The 14,581-nt window shown below is 35.8% G+C and overlaps 2 protein-coding genes across 6 annotated transcripts in view; both read left to right on the plus strand.

Annotated features, from left to right (window-relative positions):
* Positions 1 to 10,957, plus strand: part of ska3 (spindle and kinetochore associated complex subunit 3) — a 23,558-nt gene extending 12,601 nt beyond the window's left edge. For both annotated transcript variants that reach the window (XM_015378880.1, XM_015378882.1), the window contains exons 6-11: positions 1,536 to 1,702; positions 1,779 to 2,006; positions 5,882 to 6,070; positions 6,785 to 6,864; positions 8,112 to 8,248; positions 10,593 to 10,957. In XM_015378880.1, the coding sequence (XP_015234366.1) occupies positions 1,536 to 1,702; positions 1,779 to 2,006; positions 5,882 to 6,070; positions 6,785 to 6,864; positions 8,112 to 8,248; positions 10,593 to 10,750 (959 nt within the window). In that variant the 3' untranslated portion in view covers positions 10,751 to 10,957. The remainder of the gene's footprint in view (positions 1 to 1,535; positions 1,703 to 1,778; positions 2,007 to 5,881; positions 6,071 to 6,784; positions 6,865 to 8,111; positions 8,249 to 10,592) is intronic.
* Positions 10,958 to 12,633: 1,676 nt separating this feature from the next.
* LOC107087349 overlaps positions 12,634 to 14,581 on the plus strand; it is a 6,432-nt gene continuing 4,484 nt past the window's right edge. For 2 of the 4 annotated variants that reach the window (XM_015378886.1, XM_015378885.1), the window contains exon 1: positions 12,634 to 12,889. The gene's annotated coding sequence lies outside the window, so the exon portion shown is untranslated. The remainder of the gene's footprint in view (positions 12,890 to 14,581) is intronic. The other 2 variants (XM_015378884.1, XM_015378883.1) reach the window with 2 other exon arrangements.

Raw genomic sequence — 14,581 nt, forward strand, 5'->3', positions numbered from 1 at the left:
GTTTTGTTTTGTTTTGTTTTTTTTGCTTGGAAATAAAACCCTTCGTTTTTATTTACAAGAGGTACACCACTTTCTGGAGGTGTGATACTCTGCATGTGTGCAAGGGGTGAATAAGGAGGTAATGCCGCTAAGCCAGTTAGCACCTCCCAGTGAAGTAGACATAATGAAACAAATTCAAAGATCCATTGTGACACAAATGCAAAAACAAAAAAAAGAAATTGATTCCAAGATGGATAAGACTCCAATAGTGCTCTGAATACATTCAGGATGCTGTTCACTGAAGCTAAAGCTGCTGATGGGTTCAGATTGGCTGCTAAGTTGATGGATATGATTAAACCTCCCTATTAATACTGGTACCAGTGATAGCAAAGCTCTACAGTTTGAGTACAAGCAATATTAGGAATAGGTAGATTAAATGATTTATTTATCAATTGATTATTTCTTACAGTGATGCTGTGTCCCTGTTCCACTAGAATTTAGTTGCTTTAGATCATTTTTTGTTTTCATTTTATTACTGTAATATGTGTTGGTCTTTAACCATGGCAAGCTGTTGCTTAAATGTGAGGCATTGCAGGGCGATCAGGCTATATTCTATTCAATTCAGTTTATTTACATAGCGCTAATTCCAAACATGTCACCTTGAGGCACTTTACAGAGACGATTCAGTTTGATCATCCAGTCTGATTAAAGCCTCTAAGGAAAACCACATGGTTGACTATAAAGAATTCACTCCTCCTGGCTGAGCGAGTGGTGACAGCAGACAGCTGCTGACTGCAGCAATCCCTCACTCTGAGCATGCATGCCACGACAGAGGAGAGGAATTTTTTTTTTTTAACAGGAAGAAACCTCCAACAGAACCAGGCTTGGGGTGAGGACCTTCTGCCAAGGTCTGCTGGAATTCAATGAGACAGAATCAGACATACAAAAGGAATTTGGAGAAACTGATCTTTAAATCCTTTCTAGGTTAGAAAGCTAACGGTTAAACTAGCTACATAGGTGGCTCTGTATAGGAAAGAAAAAGTTAAGCAGTTAAGCTCTGAGACAGTTTTCATGTCAAAGGGCTGAAGGGCCATATAGTGAGTCACAGTAAAAGCTGAGTCTAGGCGAAAAACGGGACTAAACACTGGAAATTAGGCTTAACGCTATCATTTATAATCAGAGGTGTTAATGGCAGCAGCCCAATGTTTGGTCATCACCATCTATTTTTCTGATAGTTCTGCAATTCCGCCAGCAGATGGTGCAACGTCTGTTAATGTCTGCTCATTGCGCCCGCTGCTGTAATTCTATTTAGGCTCAAAAAGAACCCAAACACCATCAGGATGGACGTTTGGTGTATGCAGCCTTATTTTTATCCTGATCAAGTGTCTTTTTGGTCTTTATTGTAAAGGCATAAAACCTTTTAAATCGGGTCAGATCATCTCTCTGCATTCTGCTGCAGATAAATATGGCCCAAAAAACCCATTACTCTAAGAGAACACAGAAATTAATCTTCCTGATCTTGTTCTCTTCTCCATGTCATTTATTTCTTTTCTCAGTTGAGGATTTGAAGTCCCCAGAGCCACCTCTACTTTATACCCCAGGGTTCAAGATAAAAAAAGCAGGGGAGCCTGAATCCCTCTCTCACCATGGAAACGTGCTGTCGACCCCTGAGCTGCCTGCATTTCAAACCCAATGTGTGAACCAGCTGTTCAGCAAAAACAAGGTAAGTTGAACACTCTAGCCTAGTCTTCAGAGGGAGGATGGGCTCTCCTCGGCTCAGCGTTTTGTTGCCTTTTCAGATTACAGAGGCTGAGCCCATCATCCTGCAAAGCAACGGCGCTTGTGATGCTGCTGGTGATGGCGATGGCCACATTTTCCGACTTCAAACAACTCCTTGCAATGGACCAAATGGCCACATGTCTTCCTGGGAGTACAATGTGGCAGAAGGGTCCTTCTGCGATGTGGAGGCCATGAAGATGCCAGAGAAGCCCAACTTGGAGTCTGTTCTGGGATATTCCTCACAAACTGTAAGACCTGGAAAACTGACATGCTGGTAGAGCTCTGGGGTCGCTAAGAAATATCATCATAAAATGTTCATACCATTTCTAAAAGTAATATTAAATATAAAGTAAAATAAATAAATAAAATGTTAGAATTTATTATAATTACCTTAAAATGAGCTGTAATCTGGTGTGGTGATGATTTGGATATATTACAGCTCAACTGGCCAATAACCGACAACATTATTGTTATTCTCTTTCTCCCTCGCGACATCAGCGGTCATTGAAAACAGCAGTTCAAGTATCTGTTTCTGAAACTTTAAAAACATAGATACCAATTCTAATTTAACTCAAATTCATTTATTAGTTTGGTGCATATAACCTGCTGGCCTTATATATCAGGTAATTGTTTTGGTGGAATGGCTGGTATTTAGTTTTATATTAGTTTTAGTAGTTATATTAGTTTTATTAAAGCCAGTATATTCATTCCAAAAAAGTAAAAAAAAAAAAACCATGGGACTTTGTTTTCCAAGTTTTCAGGAAGCTTTCTCAATTCAAAATGTCTGGAGTAGCGTTGAGTTCCAGGCTTTATAGAGTAGCCCAACAAAGCCTTGTTAAGGCTTAGAAAACATGCAAATTGAACCAAAAAACAGGTCCACCCCTTAGTAACGGGGAGTCGGTAGGATTGTTGTTGGCCTGGCTGGCCAGGAGAGATATTTTGATCCCTGCATGGCGATGAGAATTGAGACGATAACGGGAAGGAATCAACTCTATCGCTGTGTTGTAGGTTTTTGAGAGGTGAAACCTGAGTCCTCCCCCCTCTGTTTAAGGTTTGTTTTAACGTAAAAGGCTTCCTTCACACCCCTTTCTAACCACCTGCCTTCTTTGTCCAAAATGAGAACGTGATGGTCCTCAAACAAATGTCCCTCCTCCTTAAGGTGAGATGGACAGCAGAGTCTTGTCTGGAAGAGGTTGCTCTCCTTTGTTGAGCCATGCTGTGCAGAGGTTTGGTTTCTCTAATATAAAAACCAGAGCATTCCTCACTGCACTGAACTGCATACACACCTTGCATAAGACCTGGATGACTCTTCACCAGCATAAAGCCAGTATAGTGCCAATAATATCCATCTGTGATTTGGTGGTGCCCATAGCAGGGCAGCAGTAATGTCAAGGTGAAATGAACGAGTTGTTTCCAGGTCTGATGTAGATGTTCTATGACTGTAAAGATCAACTTTGTGTTTATTTTATAACACAATAATTCTGAGGAAAATAAAAAGAGGAATAATTAACATCTGAGGAAATGGTGAGTGATGCTAAAAGTAATAAAACACAAACAACCCTGAAGTTCTTCCCGCTAAGTTAATTATCGTCTTTCTTTTTTTTAAACTTTGCTTTGAGCCTGACCCAAGTTCTAACCACGTTTAAGCAGAAAATAAATAAAAAAAAATGAGGTGAGACACAAGTCTGGGATGTTCTGTAACAGATCAGCAGAAAACGGAGGAAGATCAGGAAGTGGGAGGAAAAGCACTTTGGATGGGTTTTCATTTTTGTGAACCGCTTTTCATCTCGGTTAAATGAGCAAATCACTGAGTCCAAGACTCTACCAGCCTCATTAGAGAAAAGGACAGGATTTTATTTCTGAAAGGCTGATTTCCAATGACTGCTGGTTAGCTTCAGGTCTGAGCAGCAAACACACGTGGACAAAATGGTTGGTACCCCTCGCTGGATGAAAGACAAACACACAATTGGAATAATAAATAGAATATCTATGAAAATGAACAAATGAAAGTCAGACATTAATTTTCAACCAAGCTTCAAAATAATTTTTTTTTTTTTACTTTATTGCCTTAAACGCAGATTAACAAGCAAATAGTATTAAAGAGGAACAGGGAAAAGACAAATAAAGAAAAAAAAAAGTAATAATTAGGTCTAATCTGTCAGACAAGAGCAGTTCTGTAAAGGGTATAGCACATATCGTATCTGGGTCTGTACTCTAGAAAAAGATTTCAATAGAAAATGTAACCAATTAATATTATTAATTGTCAAATATCAACTTTTTTATGCAAAGAAGCTATTTTGATTAATTATCTTGAAAGATTTATTTCTATTAAAATCATGTCATGTTGTTTTCACTCTATTATGGAGTTACCATTATTTTTTTCCAGGCCTCTTTTATGCGTTTTCTAAACGCATTTTGTTGAAGCATGGTTCAAAGGTAATGTCTGACACCCATTCATTAATTTTCAGAGCTGTTTTATTTATTATTACTTTTGTCAAATTTAAATACTATCTGTGACCATTGTGGGTTTTTCTTTCATTAAAAAAGGGGCACCGAAAGTTTTGTTCATGTGTGCATAGCAGGTCATATTTCCCTCATTTAACTAAACACCTTCTTTTTTTTATCTTCTAATCTCCATTAGGGCTGCAACTAACTATTATTTTACAAATCGATTAATCTGTCAGTTATTTTTTTCATTTAATCGATTAATAATTGGATAGCCAAAGGTTCCTTAAAGAAGAGTTTTTATGAAATTAAACGAGGTGAAAATAAACTTGTGGAGTTCTGGATAGAGCATATTGACAGGTGAAAACTTTATTATAAATACAAAATTATTATAAACTTTGTTTTTACTATTTTCGTATAATTGCTGCTCGAGGTGGGTCACTCTGTCAGCTAAAGACCCATTGTAGAGTCTCTTACTCCTGTTACCGATTAATCAATTACTTAATTAGTTTACGATTATTTTAACGATTAATTGTTTCAGCCCTAATCTCTATGCAAGTAAAAGCATCAGCAAAAATGTTTTATATCAGGGATCTTCAACGTTTTCCAGGCCAAGGACCCCCAAACTGATGGCGAGATGGAGCAGGGCTCCCCTAATCATATATATTGTATGAAATAGTGTTATATCAAACTGGTCCTATAGTCACTCTATTACAGATGGAGGAATGTAAGGAAAGTAATTTCCCCCTGAGATTATTAAAGTATTTCTGATTCTGATTCCTGGTTGATGGGACAGGTGTTGTGAATGAAATGGTGCCCAGTTTGAAAGAGCTCCTGTGTGTCACTGAATGTGTGCATTGAACATGGGCGGATCTAGAGAAGGGCCAATGGGGGCCAGTCCCCCTGTAGATCATGTTATGGCCCCTGTGGCGAAGACATTATACTCAAAGAAGTTCTAATGATGATCTGCGCTGGTTACTGATAGGTCCTCTGGATCTTGGGTCTTTTTTTTTCTCTACAAATTCTGTTTTACTAATTTAAAAAAGATAAGGTGATATCTTCAGTGCTATTGAGATAGGATCCCAGTTTTCATCTGTTAAATGTTTTTTTCAAAACAAGTTGCTCTAATTTATATGGCTCAATTTATCTGTTCTTCTTGAGTTATAATTCAGATTTTATAGAAAACGGTAATTTAAACTTAAATTAGCTCCAAAATATGTAAAATTCCATAATTATGAATTTTAATTGACCCAATAAGATATGTAAGTTTAATCAAAACCTTATTGAATAGAAATTTCACTTCATGCAGCTATCTTAATATATTTGAATCCCTTGTTCTTTTTTTTATTTCATGCTTTTCTGGGCCCCCATGAAAACACGCTGGCCCCCTACTGGTCCCTTGGTACATTTGGTGTAGAACCGCCACTGGCATTGATGACTGAAAGTCTCTTCTGCCTCCATTTATCTGTTAACTATAGTGTGTTGGATTCATGTTAATGTGGATTTAAAGACATTTCAATTAGTGGAAAAAAATTCAAGGGAAATTAAAAAAAGAAAGTCTAATCAACCAAAAATTTGGCGACCCCCTCGCAATACCTCAATGGACCCCTAGGGGTCACAGACCCCCTGTTGAAGACCCTCTTTTTACATTGTTTAATTTGCTATGGTTGACCTGCAGGCAAACTATCAAACGCTGAAGGTTGGAGAGAAGGAGTTGGTGAAAAAGGACAGAACCATCAGCAGACTGGATCTGGATGGACCCACCCAGGAGTTCAGCTTAGGGACTCCACGCGTCAGGATCAACTTCCAGGAACCCGGCACCCCCCAAATGCCCGACATCAGCTCCTATACACAGGATATATTTAAAGTAAGAATTTGACTTAGAAATGCACCGATCCTGAACCTAGAGCTGATATCTCCTTTGATATTTACTGTTAGTTGGATCGAGATCCAATCCAGTAGACTTTAAATGTCATTTATTTCCTTTGGCTGCTCATTTGTTCATAAAGTACATTTATGTTACTTTTTATTTAGCCTTTTTTAAACAATGATTACATCATAGCTAAAGCCTTCACAAACATGGCGATCAGTGGTTGAATCGTATTGGATATCGGCCGTATGCTCAGCACAGGTATCGGATTGGATCAGGAAAAACTTAGTTTAACATCCTGGTTTTCTAAGTGGCTCTAAACTGCTTAAGCTCTGTTTAAATCAATACTCGTGAACTGAAACCACATCTGCACTGCAAAAAATTTTAATCTAAATAAGTCAGTTTTTCTTTAAATAAGTGCATTTTTTCTTCAATAGAGGAGGTAAGTGAGACATTTTGCCAATGGAAAGAGACAATTGACATTTGAAATAAGAAAAAACAATTGCATTGTCCTATTTCAAGTGCATATTATCTAATTATCTTATTTTAAGAGTAAAAATACTCATGTCATTGGCAAACTATCTCATTTACCTGCTCAAATTAAGGGTAAATACACTTAATTTAAGAACATTTTAATTATTTCTAGATAATTTTCCCAGTGTGTGACATTGTTAAGGTGAACCTTTATAATATACCTGTTTTGTTTTGTAGCTTTTGTCAGATAGTGAGATGAACAATACCAGCACAACGCCTATGACCTCGTCTGTCAACTCAGAGAAACAAACACACAGGTACTCCTTTTAAGAGGTTTTGTTTTTGTTTGTTTTTTTGCTTACTTCGTGTTGTCATACAGGTTCTCTCTAGTTTTTTTCTTCTTATTATTACTTCTTTTATCATATGTGGCATTTATCAATTGTGGATGAAAAAAAAATCATGCTAATGAGTTAAATTATGGTTTAACAAGAACAACTCTTCCTTCAAGGAGTCATACCTTAGTATTTTACATAAGCTGTGCTTCTTAAATTGACTTTAAAATTCATGTTTAATCATTTTCATTAAGGTTATCGTTAAACAAAACAAACAAAAGTAGAATTAAAAAACAATTCCAGCAACCGAAATAAAACTGAAAACTAGACTTTCCAAAAAAAATAAATAAATCACCATCTTACTAAAACTGTGATATGAGCTTACAAAACTTATTAAAACTAACTGAATTTTAAGAGAGAATAGGTTTTAGTGTTTGTTTGTGTCTTAATCGTGTCTAGTTTTGAGTTGCTGTTTTCGCTTTTTTTTTTGTTTTTCTGTTTACACCAGCAGAGGGCAGTATGGAGCTGCTGTTGCTGCAGTCTGTCCTTATTGTGGACTTTTTTTTTAAACTTTTAGGTCCTATTATATAAAAGAATACAAAATTATCTAAAACTAATAAAAGCGAAACTGAAACTAAGAATTTTCAAAAAATAAAAACTAAACTAGCTAAGAAATCAGAAAAAAATAATTAAGGTAAAATACAATTGAAAATCAGAAGTCAAACTAAATAAGAATGAAAACCAATGAAAAAAATAAAAATAAAAAATTAAGCATTGTTTTTAGTAAAAAAGAAAAAATTGGAGTTCATTCTACCTTTTATACCCTTTTTCCTCACGAGAACGTGCACGAGAATTTGACTTGTGCGTATGTGCCTTTAGCGTTAGCAACTTTAGCAGTTAGCCGTGGGTGGTTTAACTTTATTTCCCCAAAAAGTTCCCCCAGCTCTAAGCAGCTGCCTGCAGGTGAGTCCCTGATTGTTTTTCATCTTCCCTTTTTAGTGGAGTAGAGACAGGAGTGGTGATAGCAAAGCAGGCTACTATTAGCATCCTTCAGAGACTGACATCAATAGCTTAATATGTTATGAGAAGTGTTTCTTTTAGATTGCTTTGTGTGTTTAATGGTGTCAACATTAAATATACAAACATTGTTAAACATTTTAAAATGTTTAACAATGTTTTTTTTTTTTTTTTTTTTCAAAGAATGAGTTTCTTATTTTCTTGTTTTTGTCTAGTTCTCCGCCACCAAAGGGTTTGTCTTTGATTTCAAAGAGTGAGTTTCAGAAGTTGTCACCCTATCTGAGGCAGATGACTCTCAGCAGCCTGAACCAAGCCGTCAACAACATCAACAGATACACAGCAGAACACCGTGGTGAGCCTTATGATACAGTCAGCAAAGAAAGCAAGTCCCATTAGAAATGAATGGAGAAATAAACACAGCTAGAGGTGCCAAATAGACTTAATTAGACTGAACTATAATTATATATTTTCTAAATTACATTTTTGTAGCAGCAGCTGAATTTTAGAAAGTAAAAAAATAAATAAATAAATGATACCCGTAAGAATTAAGTTTAATATATCTAGAATTATTTACGCATTTTAAGTGGCCGTTCTGGCATTTATCAGCTTGACTGAACAGGTATTTATGATATCTGAGAAAAAAAAATTCATAGTTAAAATAATACAAATGCTGATCTTAGGAATATGGAAATCTGAAATTAAATTCTATACATCCAGAATGTTTGTTCTAGATGAGGAGGATTACATTTTGTTTGAAATAGTCATTTAGACAAAGGAAAAAATGTTTTTCGGATATCAGGAATACATTTCACTAAAAGTAAAGCATATCAAATTCAGCTTGCCATAGTATGTCTTTACTGCAATAATATTACACGATTATTTCTTAAATGGTTGTAGATCTATGTATCTATTTAGGTGAAATAATCTGGCAGCAGTTGAAGATGCAGAATCAAAACGTTCTAATAGATGGAACCTCGGGTTCTTCAGTTTGATTCAGTCTTCTTTTACTAAGTAAATACTACGTATCTGTCTGCAGCCGCGCTTTGGATGTTATCCCAGTAAATGGCCGTTATAAGCAGCTATCAGTCCCATAGAAGGCCTTCAGATTGTGCCAGTAGGCTCATCAGGCTGTTATCGAGTGAATCCTAATCCTAACCCTAAAGTAATTCCTTTTTCCCCGCGAAATTAATGAAACTATATATGCGTAATCTTAAAACAAATTCAGTAGTTCTTCATGTACTGTAAATATAAGTAAATAAAAATAAAATGATCCGCATCTCGCTCATATTAAGCAAACCAAAAACAATCTTATCCCCTGTCAACTGAGTAGTAGTATCATCTCCCTATAAAAAAAAATTGCCGATCATTCTTTAATAAGATCCTCGTCTATGAAGTTGACCCTCTAAGACAGCGGTCCCCAACCTTTTTTGCACCACGGACCGCTATATGTCAGACAATATTTTCACGGACCGGCCGAGTATACAATCAAGTAAAATGATACGACTGGCATAAAATCGAATACAAACAGCAAAAAATAAAACAAGCCGGTCCCATCTAGGCGTAATCGGAGACAATGACACAGGAAGTGTGTTTTGATGTCCAGTCTGCTCCGTAGCTTTGTTTTACAAAGATAGGATATTATAGATAGGATGAGTCTTGAACTGAATTAACCTGTGTCAAGAGGCACAGATGCACTGACGTAACTGGGAGAGAATACCGCAATTTTTTATATTTTTCAAAATAAAACATCACTCAGACTCTGATCGTCAATAAATTGTATGTATATATATATATTTATTTATTTTATTTTTTTCTGTGCGGCCCGGTACCAAATGACCGACGGACCGGTACCGGTCTGTGGCCCGGTGGTTGGGGACCACTGCTCTAAGACACAGACAGCCCCTCCTCATTTGCATAATGAAGCAGAAATGCAGACACAAATGTAAAAACCACAGGCAGAAATAAGTAGCATTGAAGAAATAAATGGGGTAAAAAAAATACAAAAGAAGAATAAAACAGATAAAAATATTATAACATGCACACAAATAAGCACTGAAAAAAATAAGTAATTAATAAAGTTGAAGTTTATAACACACAATAAATAAATAAGGTAATTATTACAAAGGCGAATAAATAATGAAGCCAATTAAAAGAGATATATACATTTTTTTTTTACTGTATAATTTAATTTCTACCTACGTTTATTTGTTTATTGTATTTTTGGGGGCAATTAATTATATGCTTATTTATTTATTAAGCATTTATTTATTTATGTGTTTAATTTTAAATATGGTAGAGCTGGTCCTCCATACTCGTCAAAAGGACATGCAATGTTTTTTTAAAGCTAATGTTTCTAACGGACCTTTTAAATGTATTTTTTTTAATGCACTAAAACTACGACAAAAATCAGAGTAAATAAAATAAACGTGATTAGCTGTAAGGAGAGCAGAGACAGAAAAAACCTGCTCCTGACCAGGTTAGATCTGGGGAGGATGTTACTATGGTGACTGAAACAGGTTAAAAAAAACTCTCTTTGAGAACAGGAAAAGTCAGTTTCTTTTTTCAGGTTTAGAAAACTTTTAGTTTTCAGTGATCCTGCTTCGTGAAATGGACCCCAACTTGTTAGTTTAGTTTGAAAGAGTTGTTGTAGGTAAGCCGCCCTTTCATCACTTCTTTGTCTTTGACGCCCCCTACAGGAATAAAAGAGGAATTTACATTGGAGGATTTGATTTCAATCATCAGTGTGGAAACCAAGGCCACCATATACATCCTGTGTCTACAAGAACTCAGGAGGCTACAGCGAGTGGACGCAGCTCTGGAGGCTAAAGTATACAAACTAATAACAGAAAAGTAAACGACGTCTAACCGGTCAGCTGAAGATGAAAACTGACCACTGCTAAATGGAAATACTGACTTTAATGCTGAGAGTATGAAATCATTTGGAGGAGTCCCACACTGTCAGAGATGACATCTGTTGTAGCTTTCTGTTCTGTTTGAGAGAAATGTATATCACCTTTATTTTTTAATGGTTAATAAAGTCCTAAATAATAAAATCATAACATCGTCCTACATATAAATGAGTCATTCATGTGTTTTTGATGTGCAATTATTTATTTATTTATATAAATATACCTACATCCATGAGCATCTACAACGATTAGTTTAATTTAATTCCCTTTAAAATCGATAATTTTGAAAAAAAAAAAAATTTAAACTGAAAGATAATATTGTGTTCAGTTCACATAAATATGATACCTCTAAATAAGCTGAGTGCAACAAGTTTGCTTTAATAATTCCATAACCAGCAAATCTTCGTTCTTATAGAACAAAATATGACTGAGAAGTTGGATTAATATTACCAGATTGGAATATTCTATATATGCGGTCGTTGAAGGAAAATAAAGGACAATATTGATGACAAAGTGACTTGGAAAATATTTTATATACAGTGAGTGCCATTCTTTCCTCTGGAAATGTACCTTTTTTATTAGCTTTGTTAAAAGTAAAGCTCTATTTATATAACTTTCTCCAGATACGCAGAAAAGAAAATCAAATTTTACAGTGGCCAAGTCCAGACGTACACTTAGTAAAGAGGTTAAGGCCTGGGTTTTGAACTGAAATTGATGTTGGCTGTTAGTTTCAACCCACTTTGACTAAATCTATACTTTTAAAAAGAGGATTTTTCATAAATGTCCATCTCTTGATTTCAAAGACTGATTATACTACAGTCTACTACATCTTGGCGGATTACATAGCTAATTCAGTGCTGTCTTTAACCCTTTATAGGGCAAGTAAGCGTTTATGATCACTTGCATACCCCTTACAAATGGAGTCTTCCCGTCTCTCAGTGAGGTCTAGAAGCACAAGATACTGCTACGTGGCTGTACATCTTATTTTGGCATTTGACCAATTAGATGAGCCCTTGAATGATATATTACCTACTGTAAATGAAGTTGGGGGGGGAAAAAAGTTAACTAGTCAAGAAAAAAAGGTAAAAAGCTAATTAAAAAGTTAATAAGCCTAGTTAACAATTGTTAAGTTTTCTAAACTAAAAATTTTAGTGCCAGTATCAGCATTAATGCCTCTAAGGTTATGTTGTACCAAAAAATGTGTTTCTTTAACTCTCAGTGAATTTCTTATAGAAGCACTTTTGTTATTTTTCTTAATATAATCGGGAAAGTTGGCCTTTCTTGTTATTACATTGACAATAATTTTTGCCATCACAATATCCATATATTTTGAATGTTACAAAGTCAATAAGGTCTTGTCAGGGATTCCAATAACACTATTGGCTTGAAATTTAGATTTTCAAACTATTTCACTGAGTGCCCTATAAAGGGTTAAGGCTTTTCCATTGGTTCAGCACTTCAAGAAAGATAAATATTAAGAGATTAGGGTAAAAAAAGACATTACATATGAATTTTAATTTAGAAAATGCTCAGCTGTGAATGTGGAATCATTAGTTTATTAAAAAAGACATTTCTTTTGGCGGTGTCTAGAAAAAAGAAGGATTATACAGTAAATATATATATATATATATATATATATATATATATATATATATATATATATATATATGAGCATTTCCATAATGACAGTTTGTGTGCACGAGATCAAGTTGCTGTAACGTTGCCTCCAGGTTATCCAATCAGATCGAGGCTTGCGTACGTCGATAACGGAACTGTAGTTTTCTGGGCTTTTTTATTTATTTCTTTTATTTTACTACGCATCCTCCGGTCGGTCACCATTTTGGGAGTCTAAACAACCAACAGGCAGCGGCAGGCGCCTCCACGCTCCTCCGTGGCCTTACTATGGTTCACACATGTGGGGCGGCAGGCTGTAAGAACCGTCGGACCCCAGGAACCAATCTCTCTTTCTACTGTTTCCCACGGAACGCAGACAACAAGCACCGCTGGATAGCAGCTGTGAACCGAGCGGGCTGGTTACCGAAGCACCGCAGCTGGTGGTGGACGTAGTTCCCACTTCATTTCAGGTATGAATACAGAGCAAAGGCTGAGGAGGGAACAGGAGTTTTAATGTTTAATGTGCTTTATAATAAAATGACAGCCGCTAGCAGCAGCAGTGTCAGAGTCAGCAGGTAGGAAAACGGTTTATAACACCTGTTTACTGACATTAAGCTGCGAAAAGTTTGACTTCAGCTCTTTTAAACACCCAACTAGTTGACGGGCTCCATAAGTTTTCTGAATATTTCACCAGATTTAATTTTAGGCTAAGATTTTAGACTATTTTTAAATTCTTGTCGGGTTAGTTTCTGAATGCTCAGTATTAAACTAGAGTTAAAATGTATATCTAATAAATAAAAAAAATAGACGGATTTCATCAACAAAAAATATTTTGTTTAATTAAAATCAAATAAAATGTGCATTTTTTTAATTATAAGGGCCTTTATTTGTCTTAAAACGCAATTTTATGACTAAAAAACATCTATAGTATCTTACAACATTATTTACACGTAAGGTTTCCAAGCACTATGAACAAAATTAAATTTTATCTGCTCAATTTAAGTCAGAAAACTGATAATTTTTTTTCTTGTCATTTTTTGTTAAAATCTGACAATTTTAATTCTTTTGAGCAGATGATGCCAATGGAATGAGATGAATTACATTCAGAACAGGAAATAAAGACTATTATCTTAAGTGCATAATATCTCATTAACTTAGTCCAAGGGTATATATTTAGTAACTCCTTTGGCAAATCCTCTTATTTACCTGCTCCAATTAAGGGCAAATACAAGCATTTTAAGATATATTTACTTATTTTAGATCAGCTTTTGCAGTGAAACTGCTGGTTATGATTTGGACTTATTCATCTTTTTAAGGGGACTGATGGCCTAGTGGTTAAAGCAGTGCACTTGTGCTCTGTGAGGGTTGCAAGTACCCGGTTCAATCCCCACAGCCTGGACTCTGAGCAAAACCCTTAACCCCACACTGCTCCCTGAGCGCCACACAATGGCAGCCCACTGCTCCCCAAGGGGATGTGTTAAATGCAGATGGTGAATTTCCCCATGGTGTGATAATAAAGGGATTTACATTTTTATTTATCTATTTATCTTTTTCTGAGCATTGCTGCATGTTATCAGGAAGAACAAAACAGTCATAATCTAATGATAAATAAATGAAATACATTATCTTTACTGATGCTTCATTCTTGATTGTTGACACATTTGACTAAAACAGATCTTTGTTTTAATTATCGCAATAGTTTGTGAAAATATCTCCCATTATCAATTCAATTCAGTTTATTTCTATAGCACCAATTCACAACACGTCATCTCAAGGCACTTTACAGTTCACCAGATCATACAGACTGATTGATTTAAAGTTTTCTATCTAAGGAAAAGCTGTTGATTAAATTTACTCATCGACTCAAAGGCAATCCCTCACACTAAGCATGCTTGTAGCGACAGTGGAGAGGAAAACTTCCTTTTAACAGGAAGAAACCTTCAGCAGAACCAGGTTCAGTTTGAGCGGCCATCTGCCGAGGCCGTCTGGGGTTAAAGGAGACAGAAGCAGGGATATAAAAAGCAGCTGTGTCCAGGAAACACACAGCCAGGCAGACGAGCTCCGAGCCAGCTCTCATGTCAGAGGATGTAGAAAGCACATCCAGCCAGTCACAGTCTCGAACATCTATAAAAAAAGGTGTTGATGACAGCAGCACAACTGAT

This window comes from Cyprinodon variegatus, unplaced genomic scaffold, assembly GCF_000732505.1.
Source record: "Cyprinodon variegatus isolate N-32 unplaced genomic scaffold, C_variegatus-1.0 Scaffold181, whole genome shotgun sequence".
In the NCBI taxonomy this organism is placed as follows: Eukaryota; Metazoa; Chordata; class Actinopteri; order Cyprinodontiformes; family Cyprinodontidae; genus Cyprinodon; species Cyprinodon variegatus.